Source organism: Nyctereutes procyonoides, unplaced genomic scaffold (assembly GCF_905146905.1).
Source record: "Nyctereutes procyonoides isolate TBG_1078 unplaced genomic scaffold, NYPRO_anot_genome, whole genome shotgun sequence".
In the NCBI taxonomy this organism is placed as follows: Eukaryota; Metazoa; Chordata; class Mammalia; order Carnivora; family Canidae; genus Nyctereutes; species Nyctereutes procyonoides.
In genome coordinates, this window is record NW_026575159.1 from 18,462,189 (window position 1) to 18,484,188 (window position 22,000).

The window sequence follows — 22,000 nt, forward strand, 5'->3', positions numbered from 1 at the left end:
TCCTCGTTTCTGAGTTGTTTATAGATCAGTGGGAGAGACAGTGGCATAAACAGATAATTACTGATGATGCGTAAATGTCCGGGGTGGGGGACTTGGGGGCCTCTGAGTAAGAAGACTCCCCAGAGGAAGGCAGTGTCCCTAGTAGAACACTCTCCTGGGCTGCTCCTCAGTTCTCTGCGCTCCTCTGTGGCTCGGCCTACATTCATAGACACCACAGCTACTGTGCATCCTGCTTCTGCCTCCCTGTCATGCTCCCCCTTATTTTTTAATTAAGATTTTACTTATTTATTCATGAGAGACATACAGAGAAAGGGGCAGAGACGTAGGCAGAGGAAGAAGCAGGAACCTGATGCTGGACTCGATCCCAGGACCCCGAGATCATTCCCTGAGCTAAAGGCAGACACTCAACCACTGAGCCACCCAGGTGTCCCCCTGTCATGCTCCCTCTTGTCACCTGCCCTGGAGGATGTGAGCTCTGGGTGAGAAAGCAAGTCTGTCCCTCTTGACACTTTGGGTGTGGATAAGGAAAAGAGTCAATGTTCCATGCTAAGCATTCTGTCAAGTGCTATGAATGTCATGAAGGAGGAAGTTTTAAAAGTGTGATTTCTTCATGTTTACAAAATGAACAAATGACTCAGATCTATTGTACACACTCACAAGAGCTATGTCCTAAGCTGATCCTGATTTTGAAGTCATGTCTTCCTTTGCATGTGGGAAAGGTTGGAAAGTGGGTGGAAAGTGAAGGGGGGTAGGTGGAGTGGGAGGAAGGAAGCCTTACAGACCAGTCCTTGGTGCTAGGGTATGGTAGCAGAGGTGCCTGTCCTTGGGCCCTGTGGTATTGAGGATTTCCCACATCCTTTAGCTTCTTCCTTCTTGTCTTCTTCTCTCCCTTTCCCTCCCTCCCCTCCTTCTTCCTCCTCTTCTTTCTCCCTTTCTCTCCCTCTCTCTCCCTCTCATTTTACTTCTTCTTTCCACTTGGCAGCCTTTTTTTTTTTTTTTGGTATGTTTTCTGTTAGACTAACTTCAGACAAGACCCTGAAAACTAAAAACAGATGTCCAGGCGGACCAGAGGGTCTATGGATTCATTACTGTTGGAAGCTTGGGTAGCCCTGCCCTGATTGGCTCTGAGCACTCTGCAAGCTGGGGAGCTGAGCTACATTTGGGTGGCTTCGCTGACTTTTGTTGCTGACAGCATTGTTAAGCCTCATTAGATTTGGACCCTCAGGCTCTGACCTTTTTAAATTTCTTCCATACTGAGTGCACTTTGGGGATCATTCTCCTTTCTTTCTTTCTTTCTTTTTTTTTTTAATATGACTACATTGTGCCATCATGAAGAATCTTTAAATGTATCAAAAAATAAATATTGATATCCTCATCAAAGGCAAGTACAAAGGGGGCACCTGGGTGGCTCAGTCAGTGAAGCATCTGCCTTTGGCTCAGATCATCATCTCAGGATCCTGGGATCAAGCCCCACATTGGAGCACAGGCTCCCTGCTCAGTGGGGAGTCAGCTTCTCCCTCTGCCCCTCCCCCTACTCATGCTCACTCTCGCCTGCTCTCTTTCTCACTCTCTCTACCAAATAAATAAAATCTTTATTTAAAAAAAATGTTGGGATGCCTGGATGGCTCAGAAGTTGAGTGCCTGCCTTTGGCTCAGGGCGTGATCATGGCGTCCTGGGATCGAGTCTCACATCAGGCTCCCTAGGAGGAGCCTGCTTCTCCCTCTGCCTGTGTCTCTGCCGATCTCTGTGTCTCTCATGAATAAATAAATCAAATCTTTAAAACTAAATAAATAAATAAATAAATAAATAAATAAATAAATAAATAAATAAAAAATCTTTTAAAAATGCAAGTGGTAAGAAAAAGTAAGCATATTTAATTATCACCAAGATTCTGTGGCATTTTGTAACGACCACGCTGAGTAATCCTGTGGAGTCAGGTATGTGACCCAACTCTAGGCCCAGCCTCACTTAGTGACACAAGAGCTTCCCTTTCTGAGCTTTATCCCTAAATGGACGGCTTCAGTGGCTCTTTACCTTCTATCCTTGGGGGGATAAAAACGTGTCACTTAATTCTAAGAAACTTTATAAAATAAAGTATGATATTAGCACTAGCTTTATTCTACATTAAAGCCTTCTGTTCTATTCAGGTATTTTGTTATTGTTTTGTCTGGAGCTCTGAAATGAGAGGCCATGGGGGAAAAGATATGATAGAAATTAAATTGTGATGTATTGCCTTGTAGGGGAGCAGACAAGTTTGAGATAGTATAAATGTTAGGATAATACATCTAGAAAATACTAGGGCTAGAAATGGTGTCATAGTCCCTGTGTTACCCAAAACTGAAACTCTGCAGTTTTAAAGTTGAGCAAGGATAAATTCTAAAGTTCCTTTTTTTAATGTTATGATCTCTGGACTTGATTTCATAATTTGTTTCAGTTTGACAAATCAAATAAACATCCGTCCCATCCCCATTGCTGTCAGCCCTACTTATACGTATTACTTGGTCTCATGAAGAGTGCTGGATATGGAAAGTAAGGGCTAGATAATTATTCTTCAGAAATCTTAGCTATCCTCATCGATCCCTGTACCGTCAGCTCACATGTACAGTAGTTAATATCAACTGGACACAATGGACTACAGTATTTTGTCATTGTCTTTCAGTCTTTTGTCTATATCCCCTTTTAAAAAAGTAATCAATCAATCAGGGCTCCTGGGTGGCTCAGTCGGTTTAGAGGCTGCCTTTGGCTTAGGTCATGATCCCAGGATCCTGGGATCGAGCCCCGCATTGGGCTCCCTGCTTGATGGGCAGCCTGCTTTTCCCTCTCTACCACTTGTGCTCTCTCTCTCTCAAGTAAATAAATAAAATATTTTCTTAAAAAAGTAATTAAGCATACTACATATACAGTTTGGATCTCATTTTTTCCACCTCATGTTATAACATAAGTGTTTTCTGATGGTGAAGATTGTTTGCAATTACTATCAGATCTTGTGAGTAGTGATGCCATAGTTCACTTAAATTTAGTCTGCCAGATAAGGAGATTTCCCCAGTTTTCTGTTATAAGAACTGCTCTACTGGAACATCACTGCAGATACACTCTGCCCGACCTGGGTAAACTCAACAGATGCAAGATATCATACTTTCCTATCAGTGTAGATGGCTTAGAGCAAATAGAACCAGAACTGATCTAAAGGCATAATGTGGAATAATTCATTTCTTGGAATATGACCTCTATCAGCTTGCATTTTGGTAATTTGCTTTTGCACAGAATCGGAGCAGAGAATGTAGAGTGGCATGATTCTAGGCAATGTCATTTGGCTCCCTTCTAGAAAATTAGTAATTCAATCAAGAACCAGGTTGTCTTATTCCACAATATTAGCCTTCAAAACAGTCTTCTTCACTGCTTTCATCTTATCAGTTTCTATGTAATGATAGTCAAAAGCATTCTCTTGTTTTAGCAACCGACCATTCACTGAACATATTTATTAAGTTCTTGCACCTTGCCTGGCTCATTGAGACAGAGTTCCATCCCTTAAAGGGATTCAGTGTGAAAGGAAGATAGAGAAGGAAACAAATGATCACAGCATGTACAAAGACACTAGGGAAGCTGAAGGAGGGATCACCTTTGTGTTGGGACTTCACCAAGGAAATACTTGCATTAAGTACTGAAGAATGGTCAGAAGTAGATCAGTGAAGGGCTAGCAGATGCGCAGAACAGCATGACAAGTGTGGGCAGTCACTGGTTTGGGGTAGACATGCGGATGGGACAGAGGTAGGTTGCAGAAGGAGACCAAGATGCTTTGGACCAGCTGATGAAGTCTTGCCACATTTAGGAGTCCATGGTTTTAGAAAGATAACTACCTGGAGTAGGGGGACTAGACTGGGGAGAGGCTGAGGCAGAAAGATGAATAAAGAATAGAGAACTTTTTGCCATATTCTAAATAAGAAATGGCTAGGGGCTTGAATTAGGACAGCTGCACTGGGAATCCCTGGGTGGCTCAGCGGTTTAGTGCCTGCCTTCGGCCCGGGGTGTGATCCTGGAGACCTGGGATCTAGTCCCACGTCGGGCTCCCTGCATGGAGCCTGCTTATCCCTTTGCCTGTGTCTCTGCCTCTCTCTCTCTGTGTCTCTCATGAATAAATAAAATCTTTTGGAGAAAAAAAAAAAAGGACAGCTGCACTGAGAATGGAGGGGAGGAGACAGAGTGAAGTTAGTGTAAAGACAGAGATAGGAAAGGATACACACAAACAACTCACACAAACTCTCTTAGGTGCTTGGATGAGTGATATTTCCAGCCCTCTAAAATAAGAATACATAGGATGAGCCCAAATGAGATTTCTCGCCTTCTGATCTGTGCTTGCTTCGTACTCTACCACGGATCTAAATAACTAAGAGTTGTAGACCCTCTCAGTGCTGACAAGTCAGGGTTTTCCTATCCTTTGGTTTTCTAGTTAATCGCCCAGAACAAAGAAATAGAATGTGTTAGATTCCCTGCTCTTGCTTGGTAACCTAGAGAAGATCATTAAACCTTATCCTATACAAAGCCATAAATCCAAGTACAAAGTTTGAGGAAATTTTCAGTATTTATTGGCTTGAGATGGATACTGTATGACCAGATCTTGACTGATTGATTTTTGCCCCACCAATGCAATGCAATAGGTTCTGTTATTTTAAAACCTTCATTTTTTTGTGTGGGTTGCCTGGGTGGCTAGGTTGGTTAAGCTTCTGACTTCAGCTCAGGTCATGATCTCAAGGTCCTGGGACAAGTCTGCTTGTCACTCTGCTCCCCACCACCCCCCTTTCAAATAAATAAAATCTTTTAAAAAAATAATAAAACCTTCCTATTTGACATGACATATTTTAACGAAATAAATGGAGGCAAATTAATACATGATGTCAGCTGAGGACAAAGGATATCTCTGAAATAAGAGCAGGTAAATTAACAAGTACATGATAATGTGGAAGGGTCCATCTTAATAGTGTCAGCTCATTTGGAAGAAATAATCTGAAACTGTTCATTCAGTTTACTTTCAAGATCTTGAGAGAGTGTGTTGAAAGAGTCATGGAAGTGAAAACGGACAGCAAATTGAAGATGTTGATAATGCTGTGTCAGCTAATTACGAGTGAGCTCACTTAGGCCTCACTCTGTCCTGGGCCATGGAAAGATTTATCCCATTTAGAACCCTGGATTGAACAGTCTTGTCGTTTCTCTCTGGGTGATTCCATAGCACATGATTTTTACTTAATTGAGCATATATGTTGCACACACGCACTTCATGCTAGCTCTATGAAATTCTGAATAATGATAATCATAACAGTATTTACTGTCACCTATTTGCCAGATACTATTCTAAGAACTTCCCTTTTTTATTTTTTTAAAGATTTTCTTTATTTGAGAGAGGTGGGAAGAGAGAGCACAAGCAGGGAGGAATGGGAGAAACAGGCTCCCCACTAAGCAGGGAGCCCAGTGCAGGACTCAGTTTCAGGACCCTGGGATCATGACCCAAGCCAAAGGCAGACACTTAACCAACTGAGCCACCCAGGCAACCCTCATTCTAAGAACTCTTCATAGATTAACTCATTTAATCCTCATACAGCTCCATGAAGCAGGTATGATTATTGGTTCCATTTGACAGCCGAGAAGACTGAAGCGAAGAAAAGATAAAGTAACTTGCCTAAGAACACCCAGCTAATAAAGTGATACAACTTGGATTTGAACCCAGGCAGGCCATCTCCAGTGCCCATGTTCCTAAGTACAGTAGTTCCCACTTCTTACCACACCTCCCAGCAGAAGAACCTAACTTGGTCATCACTTTGTCTGGAGGTTGTTCTTCATTTTTCAACCCCCTTTGGAGAGCCACCGGATTACTTGTGTACTTTGTTCAAAACACACTTATAATTTCACATTTATTATTATTACATTCATTGTACAAAATGTTTAGTATTTGCAGTGGTCTCTCCTATCACACCTGATCTTAATCCTCTTTGCATCTACACCTGGCATTTGTATGGTGTTTGGCACAGAGCAGGTGTTCAATAATGCACCATGAGTTGAGTCAGCTTGACTTGAACACACAGCAGTTCTCCTCAAGGAGCTTTCTGGAAAACAATTCCTATCTACATGAAACAACTGAATAATGAAGTTTTAGCTAAGAATACAGTACAGACAGCAGGTGTTACCGGATTTCAAAGGAGACTGGCTGCAGGGACTGTGTTGGATTGGGTTGGATTGGATAGCTTCTCCGAGTACATGGAATCTGAGATGAGTATAGATGACAGCTCCGAAAAGGAAGAACATTGATTAGAATGTTGACCTGAGGTGGCTGTAAATGAAAGGCTCACATTTAAGGAGGCAGCAGAATTGCATCAGAGATAGAGGTTGAAAGAGCCTTCTCAGTGATGCAGATCAGTATTGAGCTCTTCAGAGAGCCCAGACCTGTTCTCTCCTAGGAGCTGCTCCCCCACAGTATCTTGTATATGCATAATCCTCATCAGACTGTTTTGCACTCTATACACATAGTCCTATGTGACTGAGCTCCCTGAGGGCAAGGACTGTTTTTTGCCCATACCAAGGACAGTACCTCACACACACTAGTGACTAAAATAATAATAATGACAGTAACAATTTACAATTATTGAAGTATGTAACATTAATTATAATAAGTAAATATATATGTATATACATAATGAATAACATTTATTGGATCCTTTTTTTTAGTTTTTTTTAAATTTTTATTTATTTATGATAGTCACACAGAGAGAGAGAGAGAGAGAGAGAGAGAGAGGCAGAGACATAGGCAGAGGGAGAAGCAGGGTTCCTGCAGGGAGCCCGATACAGGACTCGATCCCAGGACCTCGGGATCATGCCCTGAGCCAAAGGCAGACACTCAACTGCTGAGCCACCCAGGTGCCCTCATGATCTGTATCTTATTTCTGCAAAAGTGGCACACACAGCAGAGCCAGAGACTATTGGAAACTAGGAATCAGTGTGTTCAGTGGCAAGTTGGCCCACCAGTCTCAGAAAGAAACTGAGATACAATGCTGGACAAACAACTCTATAGGGGAGTGGACCACAAAACAACACACACACACACACACACACGCTGCTCCTAAATTCCAAGCCAAAGTGACTGAGCCTGCTGACATCTTTTTCTGCTAGAGTCTCAGCCCCAGTTCCCAGGTGGGGCCACTCCCAACCCAGCTATAGGTTACTGTGTGGGAGAAACAGTCAGAAATTGCAGAATTGCAGTCAGGAAATGCAAAAACAGTTTGAAGCTCTGTAGCAACTGAGCTATACTGCTTCAAACTTGGAATCTGTGTTCTTTTGCACATTAGGGGAGGCCCCTAAATCTTCCCTGTACCAGCTCAGCCTCTCCAAATAGGCTGTACTTAGAATAGTGCAAGTAAAAGAAACTGGACAGTGCAATAGGCATCTCAAGCAGGCAGTAAATATTTGTAAAGTATTTTCTTCATATGTTACCAACGTTCAAGAGAAAAGAACTTTTAGTAAAATGTTCAGGCTTAATTGAAAAAGCACACAGTAATCAACTTTTATTCCCAGCTGGCATAAAACTGTCTTACTGGTAGCCAAATTTGGGATGCCTGAAGACAGACAAATGACTAATACTAGGGCTGTGTGTGGCCAGGACCAAATGTATTTTCTGACCACAAGACCATGTCTGGACTCTCCTTTATAATTACCACACGGCCTACTATAATTGTAAAACTTATATTTACTTCCTGCCTTTGACATGTAATTCAGGGTCCGGGGCTGCACCCCAAGCTAGAGTGAAGTCCTCTCTGTTATTTGCTGAAAAGCTATCAAATCATCATTGTGCAAGGATGTGTGTGTGTGTGTGTGTGTGTGTATCTATGTGTTGCCACGTCTGTTAAATCCGTTCAGTACATCCTTGTGAAAAATATGCCCACTCTTGCCTTGTCAGATGAAGCGCTTTACTAATCAGATGTTTATTGAACACCTCCTCCTACATACCAAGGACATTTAGACTCTAGGAAACACCCGCGAGCAAGACAACCAAGTCCCTGCTTTCCGGGAAGAGAATGGGGAGGGCAAGGGAGGGAAGGAGGGAGATGGGAGAAAGCTGTGTGTAAAGATTGGTGCCCTGTGGAGTCACAGCCTCACAAGTGAGTAATGTGACAGCAAGCCTGGATGGCCCCTTGCAGCCTGGGACATCCGAGAAGGCCTCTCCAGAGAGATAACGCTTAAATTAGCATTTCAAAATGACAAGGAGTAGGAAAAGCAAAGATCAGGAGAAAGAACATTCCAGTCGTGTTAGTGTAAAGGCCCAAAGACAGCCTGGTTAGTGGCACGTTCCAGAAACAGAAAAGACCAGTCGGAGTGGAGCATGTTGGGGATGGGGGTGGGGGGAAGACTGGTCAGGGAGGTTGGCTGTGAGCACTGCTGTGAGAAGCACATGGGAGCATCACGACCCTTGTCAAAGCAGAGATTCTAGGTAGGAGGCTACCGCAGAGGTCTGGGCAGGAGGCCATAGTGGTTTGGATATGGTAAAACTCAAGAGAAGGGGCTAGATTTACTAGATTTAGATTTAGGGACTATCGTTTAGAACCAGTCGACAGAACATGCCAACAGGTTTCAGATGTGAAGAACGAAGGAAAATGAGTGATTAAGAATAAATCCAAAAGTCTTGGCTTGAGCAAGCATCTAGAAGGATGACGGCCGATTGGAGACAATAAAGGCAGAGGCATTTAGCTCTTCATTACCAGTCGTAACTAGCTGACCATGAACCCACATCTCAGGGTTCAACAGATGCCCTCACCACCCCCTAACTTTACATCACTGGAAAGTATTCATAGACTTCTAGAATTCTGTAATCATATGCTTGGTTATCACTTCAAGCATTTCCATGGTTTCTCTTTCCTCTTCCCGTTCATTTCATGACATCCGAAGAAATCACGACCAAGTTACTAACTCATACCCTGACACATCCCTTATGGGGACTCTGGAAACATTAGTTCCTGTCTGCACTTCCTCCCTCAGCCCATTGCTTGGGTGCCCTGGGCCCAGGCAGGGACGGGAGGGGCATATATTTGAGATTTGCCCACCAGGTCACAAGTTGACAGCCAACCAGGTACTTCTTTTTTTTTTTTTTTTTTTTTAAGATTTCATTTATTTATTCATGAGAGGCACAGAGAGAGAGGCAGAGACACAGGCAGAGGGAGAAGCAGGCTCCCTATGGGGAGCCTGACGTGGGATTCAATGCCAGGACCCCAGGATCATGACCTGAGCCAAAGGCAGACACTCAACCACTGCCACCACCCCCTGACCATGTACTTCTAACAACATACCCTGAGTGTGTATATGGAACCCAGTATGACTCATTTTCTTGTGTTTCACTGTATAACAAGGAAAACTTTTGTGATCTCTTTAATAATGACTAAGTTGCTTTAATCCATTTACTTCTTTATTATAAGATCGCTATTTCCTACTTTTGCCTTAAAACTATTGTGGGGCTTAAGTTTTCCAGTCTATACAAGAGGAATAATAACAGCAGAGTTGTTCTTCAGGGATATTTTTGTGAGGATGAAATGCAATAATGTATATAAAATGCTCAGTACAGTGGCTACTGTGTAGCAGTCAGTAAACCTGAGGTGTTATTATTAATAACATAATAATCTGGAGGAGGAAAGGGTGGCTCCCAGAACCGACACACTGGTTTTTGTGTTCAGACTAATCAGACCAAGAAATGAGACCTAAATTTACTAAACCCCTGCCTAACTTCGAACAAAATCTGTAATGTCTTTAGATTTCAGATTTCTCAGATGTACAAGACAAGGATAGATAACCTCAGGGTTTTTTAAAGATTTTTATTTATTTATTCATAAGAGTCACGGAGAAAGAGGCAGAGACATAGGCAGAAGGAGAAGCCGGCTCCCTGCAGGTAGCCTGATGCAGGACTCCATCCCAGGACCCCAGGGATCACGCCCTGGGCCGAAGGCAGATGCTCAACCACTGAGTCACCCTGGTGTCCCAGATAACCTCAGTTTTAAAACTTATGTGGTTCTACTTAGGTGATCTATATTCTTCTCTCCAATCTTCATTTTATGAAGCTTATCAAGAGGTTTTATCTTTGGATCAACTAAACAAGTGTGACTGATATTTACTGCCAGATGTGACCTTTTGTTAGCACATCGTAGATCCCAACATTAATATCACTTTCTATAAATATAGGTTTCGGGTGAGGAAATGTTCTATCTCAAGAGGTTTAGCTGTTGAGGATCTTTCTCTTTTTAGACTCTCGGTCCGTGGACTATTACTCACTGTTGGCATTCTTCCTCCGTCTTACTTCTGTTACCTTCTTTCATGATCACGGATGTTGAAAGCCACCTACAGGTTCTGAGTTCCCCACTCCTCCCTCCCTAGTGGTCGGCATTGCGTTTCCCTTGTGCTTTGCTGCTTCCTCTACCTTTTCAAATTTAAAAATAGAAAATAAGAAACAAACCCACAGCCTTTCACATTGGCTGAACTCTGTTATTCATCTACCAGATTTTCTGGTGAATTCCACAGTATCACATATACAGTCAGATTTCTGCCATCAGGGAAAAAAAAATCTGCCATGAGTTCAGGATAAACCCTGTAAGAATGGACAAAGAGAGACCCTAATTTTGACTGTCAAACACACAGTAAGAAATTACCAGGAGCCACCCACAGAAGGAGGCTTTAGAAGGTGAATTCAAGAGACAGAATGCTCTTAGCTTGGCTGACTTGGCTCCTTATCCAACCTTCCTGAGCCATGGTGAGCAACAACTGGGCTGATGAAGGATCCTCGAGGAGTCTATCTAACTCTTGCTCTGTGAATACCAAAGACAGGTCCTGGGAAGTCCCTAAACTCTTCACAGGCCCCATCCCACATCACAGTAAGCATACTAAAATATGGCAACCTCCGCATTAAATATACTTTTATTGCTGACATAAAATTTTGAAAAATATCTTTAGAGTTTGGCCTTGGAAATAGGTTGGCTACAAGTAACTTATAGTTGGCTATTCATTTATCAGCATGTATCTTTGCTTCCTTGGGAATTATTAAGTTCAATCCTAACTCCAGCCTACATATGGCTTTCAATTGAAATATTTTTGATTATCAAGTCAGCAATCAATGAAGTTAGCATAATATTTTGTTGGCCTTTGACATTTATTAATTCTGTTTCGTAGTTATCCTATTCTGAAGCCAACAAATGACTTTCGAGGTCTCAGACATATTTCTACAGGTCCTTGAAAAGCCAGAAGGCTCCAGGTACTGTACCTGAGTGGCCAGTGCTCTGCCTGAGAAGCCCTACATGCTGAGGTCTCCACTCTGCCTTCTTCAAGGAATGAGAGCTTTGAGGGATGTTTCTCTAGGAAAACACAACAAGCTGACATACAAATAACAGTAGTCTGCTAAAACAAGGTGAAACCCCTACAAAAAAACAAAAACAAAAAAAAACAGAGTAATTAGGGGCAGAATGCCTGGGGGCCAGCTATTAGTTGACTGGGTGACCTTGAACTAGCACTCTGTGGCCCTTTCCCTGCCCCCAGTAAGACAGACACTCCATCTGGCCAAGGTGGGAGACCAGGGCTCTCAGTTCTAGGAACTGAAACATGTGCAGAACCATCTGAACCTGAGACAGGGGTTTTCCTCCCAAGTTAAAAACAAAGCAGTTTTTAATGTCAATGTTATTTTGCCAGAATGAAAGGAGGAAGGTAAGAGAGAAGAGTGGAAGGACAGGAAAGGGGGGGCAGGAAAGAGAGGAAGGAAGACACTGTCAACATTTGCTTTTAAAAAGCTATTGATCTTTGATGTTTGCACAAAAGGACATCTCCCTTCCCTGGAAATAAAGGCTTTCACGGTGCTACTCAGTCTCATTATCCCATTCAGAAACCATCCATCATCTGTTTGCCCTCAGTGAGGAGCAAGTTGTGATGAAATGAAAAAGAACGAAGATTTCAGAATCAAATGGCCTGTCTAAAACCTTTACCATGCATGGGCCTTGCAGTTCTCAAAGTGTGGGACCCCTAGGGTTCTCTGAGAGCCTTTTTTGGGTACCTATGAGGCCCAAACTATCTTCCTAACAATAGTAAGGTGTCACTAGTCTTTTTCACTCTCTTTCCATAAGTGTACTTTTTCCAGAGGCTACGTGACGTATTATCACAACAGACTGGATGGATATACAGATATCAAAATCCAACTATCTTCTTATTTAAAGATTTATGTATTTATGTATGAATTTATTTGTTTATAGAGAAAGAGAGAGTAGGGGGAGGGGTAAAGGCAGAGGGAGAGAGAGAATCTCAAGCAGACTTCCTACTGAGCATGGAGCCCAACACAGGGCTCGATCTCAGGACCCAGAGATCACGACCTGAGCCGAAATCAAGTGTTAGATGCTAAACCGACGGAGCCACCCAGGTGTCCCTCAAAATCCAACTATCTTCTATTAAGCCAAACAGTAAAGAAGAGTTTCAAAGATATAAAAACAAGCCCATTTTTATCTCTTTTTGTTGTTCTGGAAAATATGATTACTCTTAGTTTTTTAGATATCATTTATGTTAACATTTAATAATGGAGGTGGTTTTTTTTTTTAAGTTTTATTAATCTAAGAAATCTCTCTACCCATCATGGGGTTTGAACTCATAACTGTGAAAATTAAGAGTCATATGTCCTCCATCTGAGCTGGCCCAGGTGCCCCTGGAGTTATTTTTGTTCTGTTTTGTTTTGAAAATTTTATTTTTAAGTAATCACTCACCCAACATGGGCCTCAAACTCAACAATCCTGAGATCAAGAATCAGATACTCTACTGAATGAACCAGCCAGGTACCCCAGGAGTAGTATTATTTTTTTAAAGATTTTATTTATTTATTCATACAGAGGCACAGGCAGAGGGAGAAGCAGGCTCCATGCAAGGAGCCCAATGTAAGACTCAATCCCAGGATACCAGGATCATGCCCTGAGCCAAAGGCAGACACCCAACCACTGAGCCACCCAGGTGCCCCAGTATTTTTTTTTTAATGAATTGGTTAATGCATATTTTTTAAATCCTCAGTCTTAATGTCTGCGATGGCAAATAATGATAAACCATACCCAAACAAGTTTTTTGGGTTCCAAGTGTTCCAAGACCAAAAAGTTTGAGAACCCCAGAGCTAGCTAACATAGTTACCATTTATTTAATGTTTCCTCGTGCCAGGGACTGTGCAAACATGCTGCATTTTTCATCTCTTTTAATCTCTCTTTTAAAATTTGCAACAAAGCTGTAAAGTAGAGGCTTTACCAAAAAAAGCATCTTGCTAGTCCAAGGTCTCACAGCTGGAAATGAAAGAGATAACTGGGCACTTCTGACTCCACAGCCACAGTCTTGATTACTGGATAGTATTCCCTCACAAAGTAATTCTTTGAAAAAGTTATCTCACTGCTCTGAGTCGGTTCCCTTATCAAAAATGGGGAGAATCGGGAATCCCTGGGTGGCTCAGTGGTTTAGTGTCTGCGTTCGGCCCAGGGTGTGATCCCAGAGTCCTGGGATTGAGTCCCACATCGGGCTCCCTGCATGGAGCTGCTTCTCCTTCTGCCTGTGTCTCTGCCTCTCTCTCTCTCTCTCTCTGTGACTCTCATGAATAAATAAATAAAATCTTTAAAATTAAAAAAAAAAAAGGGCAGAATCCATCCTACCCTGCAGGATTCTCTTAAGAGAAGAGTTAATATGCATTTAACTGCCTAGCAAGGTTGTCTACCACTTGTCTGTTGGAGACCCCAAGAAAGCAGTAACCTCCTTCCTTCCATTCCTTCCTTCCATTCCCTGCTGTCCTTGTCACAATGTTAGACCAACGAGGCTCAGCGGTTTCCCTTCTTCCCTCTAGATGGTCTTCAAGCCGACAGAGAGCCTGATGGGACAGAAGGAGTTGATGAAGACATGATTGTGACCCAAAGTCAGACCAATTTCATCTGCCCCATTACTCAGGTACTGTCGCCTTCCTCCTTTCCAGAAAGACCAAGCAATCCGCTTTATAGAGGCAAAAGACTCCTGTTTGCTTTCTAACTTGATTCCCCATCTAGGGTAAGGAGGCAGGAAAGGAAAGTGATGAGGTCCAGGAGGATATGGGGGAGGTTCCCGGGCTGGCAAGACTGAAGTCCACCATGCCCCATGGGAGGGGTGGGGTGCGGTGGGATGGGGGGTGTCAAGCAATTCCTGGCTCACAGGCCAGCTGACATGGGTGCCCACCTGCATTTGCCTCTGTGGCCGTCTGCCCCCACAATGATCTAAAGCCACGAGACTGCGAGGTTGAACACAGGAAGCCCCCAGATGAGGAAAAAAACAGTTCCAAATAATTGGTGACTTGGAGAAGTTACTGGAAGTGGATCATTATCATTCCTGAAAGCTGAATGTCTCCTTGATTGCAGGTGGAAATGAAGAAGCCGGTGAAAAATAAAGTGTGTGGCCACACCTATGAGGAGGAAGCCATTGTACGCATGATTGAGTCCAAGCACAGGCGGAAGAAAAAGGCCTGGTGAGTTGGCGCCGGAAGGGAAGTGAGCCTTTCCAGTGGTGGTCATGCCAGAGGAAAAGACACCTCCATGGCCCCCCTAAAGCCCATTCACCTCCCTCAGTGTAAACACGGAAGCTGGCTTTCTGGAAAAACAATCCACCACGGGAAGATGAGTAGTCTGCTCAGGAAGAAGCTGAAGCCACTTGAGCCACACCTTCGAAACAGGAGAAAAAGGAATTGGGTGGAAGTTGCATCATTGAATAATAGGAATGTTCATGAAATTGCACGATAGCCTGAAAAAAGAATTAGGGAAAACTGTGATACTAAAAGATTTCTTTTTTCCCTTCTGTATCTACTTACACAAGAAGGAATGGCTTTTTTTTTTTTTTTTTTTTTTTTTTTTTTGCCATCCTGCATTACAGGTAATTTGTTTAAAACATTCTGAGATAAGATTTGTATTCAGAGGTCTTGATCAAGATTGAATGGTCAGGGTAAACCTTGCATCTCTTTAATTATTTAAACAACTTTCCCAAAGGGTCAAGTAAATGTGTGCATTACTTCAATGAGAAATTTTTTTTTTCCATTGGAATGTTTGGAGAATCTTCCTTTTACGTATATTTTCTATTTATTTCCACCTCCTTCACACACACACACCCCAACTCGCACATTCCCACTCCCAAAGCCACACAACTTTGGAGGACCGTGGCTCTGTTCCTGTGATAATGTGGAATCCTTGGGTTGGCTAGACTCAATATAATTCAGTTTGGCATTTCTTGTGCTCTTATCGCACATTTGTCGTAGGAATGGAATTGCAGGTGTGACCAGTTCTCAATGGACTTCTGATAACAGCCACTTTGATGTGTGGCTCACTTCTCCATCCCCCAGAAATTTGCTGGTCCAGACCCAGAATTGGAATTCCCCACCACTCCTCCTGTGGGCGTGGACTTGGAGATAGGGCATTGGAGGCAGTAGATATCTTGATGGTCATTCAGTCAAGTCATTTACCCTACTTATTCCAAAAGAATGCCCTCGTGGTCGCAGAATTAAGAGTGTTCGAGTACATTTTTTTCTGTTTTGAGTCCCAGCTCACAGTTGAGATGTTGTATTTCCCTGGTGAACCTTCCATTTTCCCTGTGGATATAATTTCCTTTGTTTCTGGACTTCTAAGCCTTTCCTTTTCTCCTTTTTTTCCTGTGCTCTTTCTCTGAAAAACCACCTTTTTATTTGTGAAAAGGGATAATAGCTAAGAATAGATATTCCCTGATAGTTCTGTTTCACAGCTCTTACTTTTCTTAAAGTTTGCCATAGTCTCCCAGAGTCAGATTTGGAAAAAGCAGGCACTGATAACAAAGCACATTTCTCACCAGTTCCAGGATGGCGATAGTGACTCCAAGAACAGGGTCGCATGTAAGTGGATCTTCTTAGTTACATATTTGACTTTCTAGGTGTCCTGTGGCTTTTTTGAATTGTACGTGCTATTTGGAAGCACACACATAACATTTGTCATTTAGAAAAATTTCTTTTTTCTGTCTCATTTCTATTACATGAGCGCAGATTCTGCAAACTGCAAATTTTCATAGGTTGATAACAATTAAGTCCAAGTGGATGAAGTATGGGAGGTTCGCAGAGAAGGTAGTGTTTTTCCTGCACCTTGAAAAAAATGAGAAGAATTTCAGAGAATGATGAAGAGTCCTTTTAGCCGACAGGCTTGCCCCATTCAGAGCCTGTTCTGCTTGGTGGTCAGAGGTCAGTAACAGTTGGGGTTACTGTGTGTTAGCAGGAGAATAGAAGGATGCTGTAGACAATAACAGTAAGGAGAGTGGCGTAAAGATTCATTATAGAGATGTTAAATGTCATGATTTCATTAGTTTCCTCATCTATAAGTTGATGATAATGATTGTCATTGCCTCCCTGGTATGTTTGAAATTTGATTAAGATGTATGTGAAATACTTTCAAGTCCCTGGCACGTGGTAAAACTCGGTAAACGGTACCCCCACCACCACCACCCTCATTTTTGCCACCATTATTCTATAGGCATGAGACAACATTGCAGGGTTTTGAGGGAATAAGGTGAGTCCAACTGGAGGTTAGGAAGTTACTCCAATACAATTCAAGAGATGGATTAATAAGGCATGAGGTGACGATGTCAGTGAGGAAGGGTTTGCAGGAGATTAAGTTATAGATGATGGGAGCCTGACTGAGGCAAGAGTCATAGGCAGAAGGGAAGAATGACGGCCCTTGTGGAGGCACAGCTGGCAGGGTTTGGCAACTGAGGGCTGAAGGGAGGAAGAAGGAGTGGAGGATGACTAGCACTTGTAAACCGAATGTCCAAAAGGGTAGCAGGATTGTTAGCCAACAGAGAGGGCAGGAGCAACAAACACGTGTAGGGAGGATGCTGAGAGGCACAGCTGGGCTCATGCTAAGCGTGGGGTCCTAGCAACACAGCCATTTGGAAGTATCCAGGAGACGCAGGAAATGTGGGGTGTCAAACCCGACAGAGAGCTATGAGCTCAAGATGTCATGGAGAGGTTATTGGTAGAGGAGTCAGATGTACTCACCTGCCCCCACAGGGGCAGCTCTGGACAGCAGGTGGCAGCTAGTCTGAGAGCCACCAAGGACGGGACTGCGGTCTGGCCCCCGCCTCAGGGCCCCACGTGGACCCCCAGAAAGACATTCCACTCATTAAAGAGAAGGCACTCAGAGGAAGAAGACCCCAACGAAGCCATCTGAGGTGTAGCCCAGCAAGACAGGAAGAAAGAAAGGGGAGTTGCGGATCACAGGAGCATTGGGGGTGGTGGGCACAGCCCTGAAGCCAGGCCACATTTGGCAGCGGGTTACATACCTCAGGCCTCTTCATCAGCTACGCCGGAGCTTCCTGACTGAGCAGCAAGTAGTGTCATTCCCCATGATGCATGTGCACTCGATGAGCAGTTCTGGGTCCCCTTTGTTTAAACACGCCTGTGACACATCCAGTTTGAGAACTCTCAGTTCTTCTTCCTAGATGGTTCTAGTTACGTTTTGTCAGACGGGAGCTCCAGGTACATTGTATTACTCGGTGCTGACTGGATCTTCCTGTCTGTGCTGCGGTCTCCGCGAAGATCTCTCTCCCGTGGATTGAGTCAGGATAAAACTGTGGAGACTTCAGCCCTCACCAGATACAGCAGTTAAAACAACGTCCCGGATAGTTGGGCTGTGCGCTTTCTCCCTAACAGAGCCGCCTTATGGCCGCCATATTAATAAGGCATCTCCAGTGTCCCACGGCCATGCCGTTCCTTTTTTGCTGAGGAATGGGAACCGTGTTTAACAAACAGTCCTATTGAACGGCCTGGGAAGGAAAATGAAGTCAAGTAGGAGTGTGTCATTGAAGAGGGAGCACCAGCACTGTGCCCACAGCCCCCATTTCACTCTTGGCCAACTGGCCATCTAGCCTCTCAGAGCCTCCATGGCTTCACCGCGGAGTAGAAATAACAGCAGCATCTCACGGGACCTTAGGACTAAAGACACAGGGAAATTCCAACTGAGGCCCAGACCAGCACATTTCTTGGCAGTGGAGAAGCAAACCACTTAAGAGGAAAGCTCCTTTGGAACTCCAGAACGCTAAACAAATCCCAGCAGGGTCAGAAAGGTCAGGACTGTCCGTGTTGTTATTACTTACCTCACCGCTTCGTGACACGTTATTTTAGACTCAGAGGAGGGAGGACAGAGTTACTCAGCGTGTTTAGGTACGATGGCGATCCAGCCCACTCAGACTTCCAGAGGTATCTACAGACCTCCTCCTAAAGCAGGATTGGACCTTGGAATTCTTGGGACCCAGATCCAGGAGCTCACAAGACTCAGAATCTTGTACTTTTGAGCTGCGCTGAGGCCAAGGTTCCCTGCAGCCTTGTGGGCCCCCTGAGACCCAGGCTGCCCTTGTTCAGCAGACACTGTCAACACTTGCTCGCTGCTCCGGTGGAAGGCTCTTCCCTACCAGTGACCTGAGTTGAGGACCCAGCCTCTCCTTCAAGGCCGGTGGGTCTGACTCCTGCACAGCAGTGACTTGAGAGCTTAGGATTGGGTATTGCCACACCTAACTTGCTCACCAGGATGTCCTGGGGATTAATGCACTAATGCTTATACAGAGCACTATTTCTCCGGAGGAGGAGTGCCCTGATTCAGTATCATGTCATCAGTGCCCTGTCTTATCCTTTGTAGCTTAAAAACCTGGGTTGGTTGGTTTGAGATCGGGTGAGAAGCAAGGTTCTCCCTTGGCTCCCGGAGCAACCTCTCCTCCAGGAAGTCTTCTGTAGCACCGTGTGCACCGTAGCATGCCCATGGCCCGCCAGCGTCATCGGTGGGGCTGCCTCCCCTCCACGGGGGCTTCTTGGGAGCAGAAACTGCACATTGTAGCACCTGAGCCAGCTCCTCGACCCGTCACACATTGTCCTACTTACTTCTCACAACGACCCTACGTTCTATGTCATCTTTACGGCAGAAGAGACTGGGGCACAGGAATTAAAGCCACTTGCCCAGAGGGTCACAGCCAAGGGGACTGAGCCCACGTCTCTTTCACTCTTGAGGCTGTATTTGTGTCAAGAGGCCATCAGCTCCCCTAAGGAGGAGTTTGTGGTTAAAGCCTCTGTCCCCAGATTTGATCCCTTAAGCAAGGCCAGACTTCTTTGTTCGACACCGACCACCCTGGGCTCCATCCCGCTGCCCCGTTGTGAGGCATGAGCCTGCAGGCTCAGCACCGAGTGTGGTTGACCCCATCAGACATCCTCAGAGCCCTCGCATGCCGACAGGGCCGCTGACATCACCAGGAAGTCCTCCCCACCACGGTCCCCACTTCCCCTTCCACGCTTATTCACTGTCTGGCTGTTGGTGCTGAAGACTGGGTCCTAGGGAGGGGGGAGCACTCCAGACTTGCCATCACAGTGCGTGCTCACCGAGTGACAAATACAAAGTGAAGGTGACCCCAGCATATGTCATCCCAGGAACCTACACTGCGTTGCATTTCCGTGTCACAGAAGTTGAAGAGATAAAAGATGCCCTTTCTAAAGTCACAAAAGTCTCCATTTCCTCCTCATAAGCTCATTTATTTATTTTCACAATTAAAGAAATGAATCCCTTGAGAAACCAGTGTGAGACATTTCTCGGGCACCTCCGGTCCTTACCCCAACACAAAGCCGAACCGTCAGAAGGATGCATGGTTGGACAGACCACCTGATCCTCCTTCCTGCGAGGGCCTTTTTAGAACCAGATTTTAACCCACATACCTGCCCATACAGGGCACATTTCAGCATTTTAAACGTGAATATTGTCAGCAAGCCTATTATCCATTACAGTGACAAATGCCCTCCTTTATAAAGATGCCTTGGTCCAGAAAGCACAGCGAAGAGGACGGTTCTCCCTCATGAAGAACGGTTGGGCTTCCTACCACTGGACAAATCAGAGTTCCCATGATCAACCTTCTTCCCCTTCTGGTTTCTATCTGTTGTCTTCTATTTGTTATTTTTGATCTTGTCTTATAGCTGTTGTTATTATTATTATATATATATTTTTTGGTCTTAATATACCTGTGCTGTTTGGAGAGTTTTCTCAGATCACTGGGCCGGAGCTCTGTGTGGGCAGGAATCTAAATTTGTATTTCACAGTTGGACGCTCAGAACCCAGCACAGGGCCAATCACACAGAAGGTCAAGTGCGTGCACAAGTGTGTGGATGGGTACATGGGGTAAATGCAAGATACAGACAGATGAGCAGCTTTAAAATGTATCAGAAGAGTGATGACCAGGGACGCTAGTCACAGGAGATAGGGAAGGGGACGCGATGCCTGTAGCCCTGGGAAATAAGGGTCCTGCCTCCACTTCAAACCCGAGGGGAGTAGGGGCTCGGGTCACCTCTGGTCTCACGAGTAGCCAAGAGGTGTTGGCCATATTCAGAACCAGGTCACCCTAACTCCAGACGCTGGGCACTGTACCCTACCCAAGTCTGTTTCACGCTGAGAAGAAATCAGGTGACTTCACCCAGCCCACTGCCTTCAGAGGAGACCACATCTAAACAGAGCCGTGGCTTTGAGTACCTCCCCCCCAACCCGTGGGTGACTCACGCTGATTTCTTCAGCCACAGCTTTCCCCTGAGTCTCCACCAGCCCACGCAGTCTCTCCACTGGGAGGACTGGTGGGCATTTCAGAGGGAACACAGACCAACCGGAGCCCTGACTCCATCCCTGGCATGACTTGGCTGGCTGTTCCCTGTGGAGATGAAGGGCAAACTCTGATGATGCTCCACTGTGCACCTGGCCCAGCAGCGCAACCTAGAGGTCCTGTTTCCGCCTCCCCGCTGAAGCCGACCACTGCCACCAGCCTCCCCCCTGCAGCCCTGTGCCCTGGACCTTGGGCCCTCCTGCCTTCCCTGCTTCCACTTTGCCTGCCTTCTGCATTCAGCAACCAGAGCTGGATTTCTTAAACAACAGAATCGCACCCCTCCCCTATCTCCAGCCCTCCAGGGTGTTCTCTTCATACTTAAAATCTGAGGCGGGGGTGGGGGGATGGGGGGGAAGGATGGGGGGACTGGCTGGATCAACAGTTGAGTATCTGCCTCCGGCTCAGGGCGGGATCCGGGGTCCTGGGATCGAGTCCTGCATCGGGCTCCCTGCATGGAGCCTGCTTCTCCCTCTGCCTGAGTCTCTGCCTCTCTCTCTCTCTATGTCTCTGATGAATAAATAAATAAATCTTTAGAAATAATAAATAAATAAATAAATAAATAAATAAATAAATAAATAAATACTTGCCTGTGAGGGAAGTTTATGCTGAAGGCATCAAAGCTAAGTGATCTTCTTATCGTTTACAGTTGCCCCAAAATTGGCTGTAGCCACACCGATGTGAGAATGTCTGATCTCATCCAGGATGAAGCACTTAGAAGGGCCTTTGAGAACCACAACAAGAAGAAAAATCGCCACTCCGAGTAGGAAAAACGCACCTACCTACAGGGATGTCCGCAGCCTACCTCCTACCCCAGCCATCTGGAGAAAGCAGTGCTCATCCAAGCACTTCGACTGGCTGCATAGCATACTTTGTTGGGGTAACACTTGAAGGTTTTAAGTGTAATTGGAAGCATTTTTCTATGTCACAACAAAAATCCAAGCATATTATATTGTTTATTTTTGAGTGTTCTATAATTTTAAATAAAATTTTGATTATCTGCAGTGGCTCCTATCTCTGCACCTCCCAGGGTGTAAATTGTTCCAGTGGTGCGAGCATAGTGGTGGTGCCAGGACTTTCTATTTCTAATATTTCGGGCTGTTTTTTATTATAGTTTTAACTGAACAATGTCTTTCAAAGGATATTGAACGGGGAAACTGTAGAAACCCCCCAGCTGCAAGCATTTTCTTCATAAATTATAGCATAGGGTAATAAAGCAGAGCCAGTTTACTTACCTATATTTGCTTTGTGTATTGACAGTTCCAAATATGTAAATGGTTTTATTTGTCATTCTGACTGACCGGCACAGAATGCTCCAGTTAACAGGCT

General features: G+C 44.6%; 1 protein-coding gene across 1 annotated transcript in view; it reads left to right on the forward strand.

Moving 5' to 3' along the window:
• The window catches only part of NSMCE2 (NSE2 (MMS21) homolog, SMC5-SMC6 complex SUMO ligase), a 215,028-nt gene extending 193,353 nt beyond the window's left edge, over window positions 1–21,675 (forward strand). The window contains exons 5-7 of the mRNA XM_055314299.1: window positions 13,863–13,963; window positions 14,404–14,510; window positions 21,321–21,675. Of these exons, the coding sequence (XP_055170274.1) occupies window positions 13,863–13,963; window positions 14,404–14,510; window positions 21,321–21,438 (326 nt within the window). The 3' untranslated portion in view covers window positions 21,439–21,675. The remainder of the gene's footprint in view (window positions 1–13,862; window positions 13,964–14,403; window positions 14,511–21,320) is intronic.
• The last annotated feature ends 325 nt before the right edge of the window (window positions 21,676–22,000 follow it).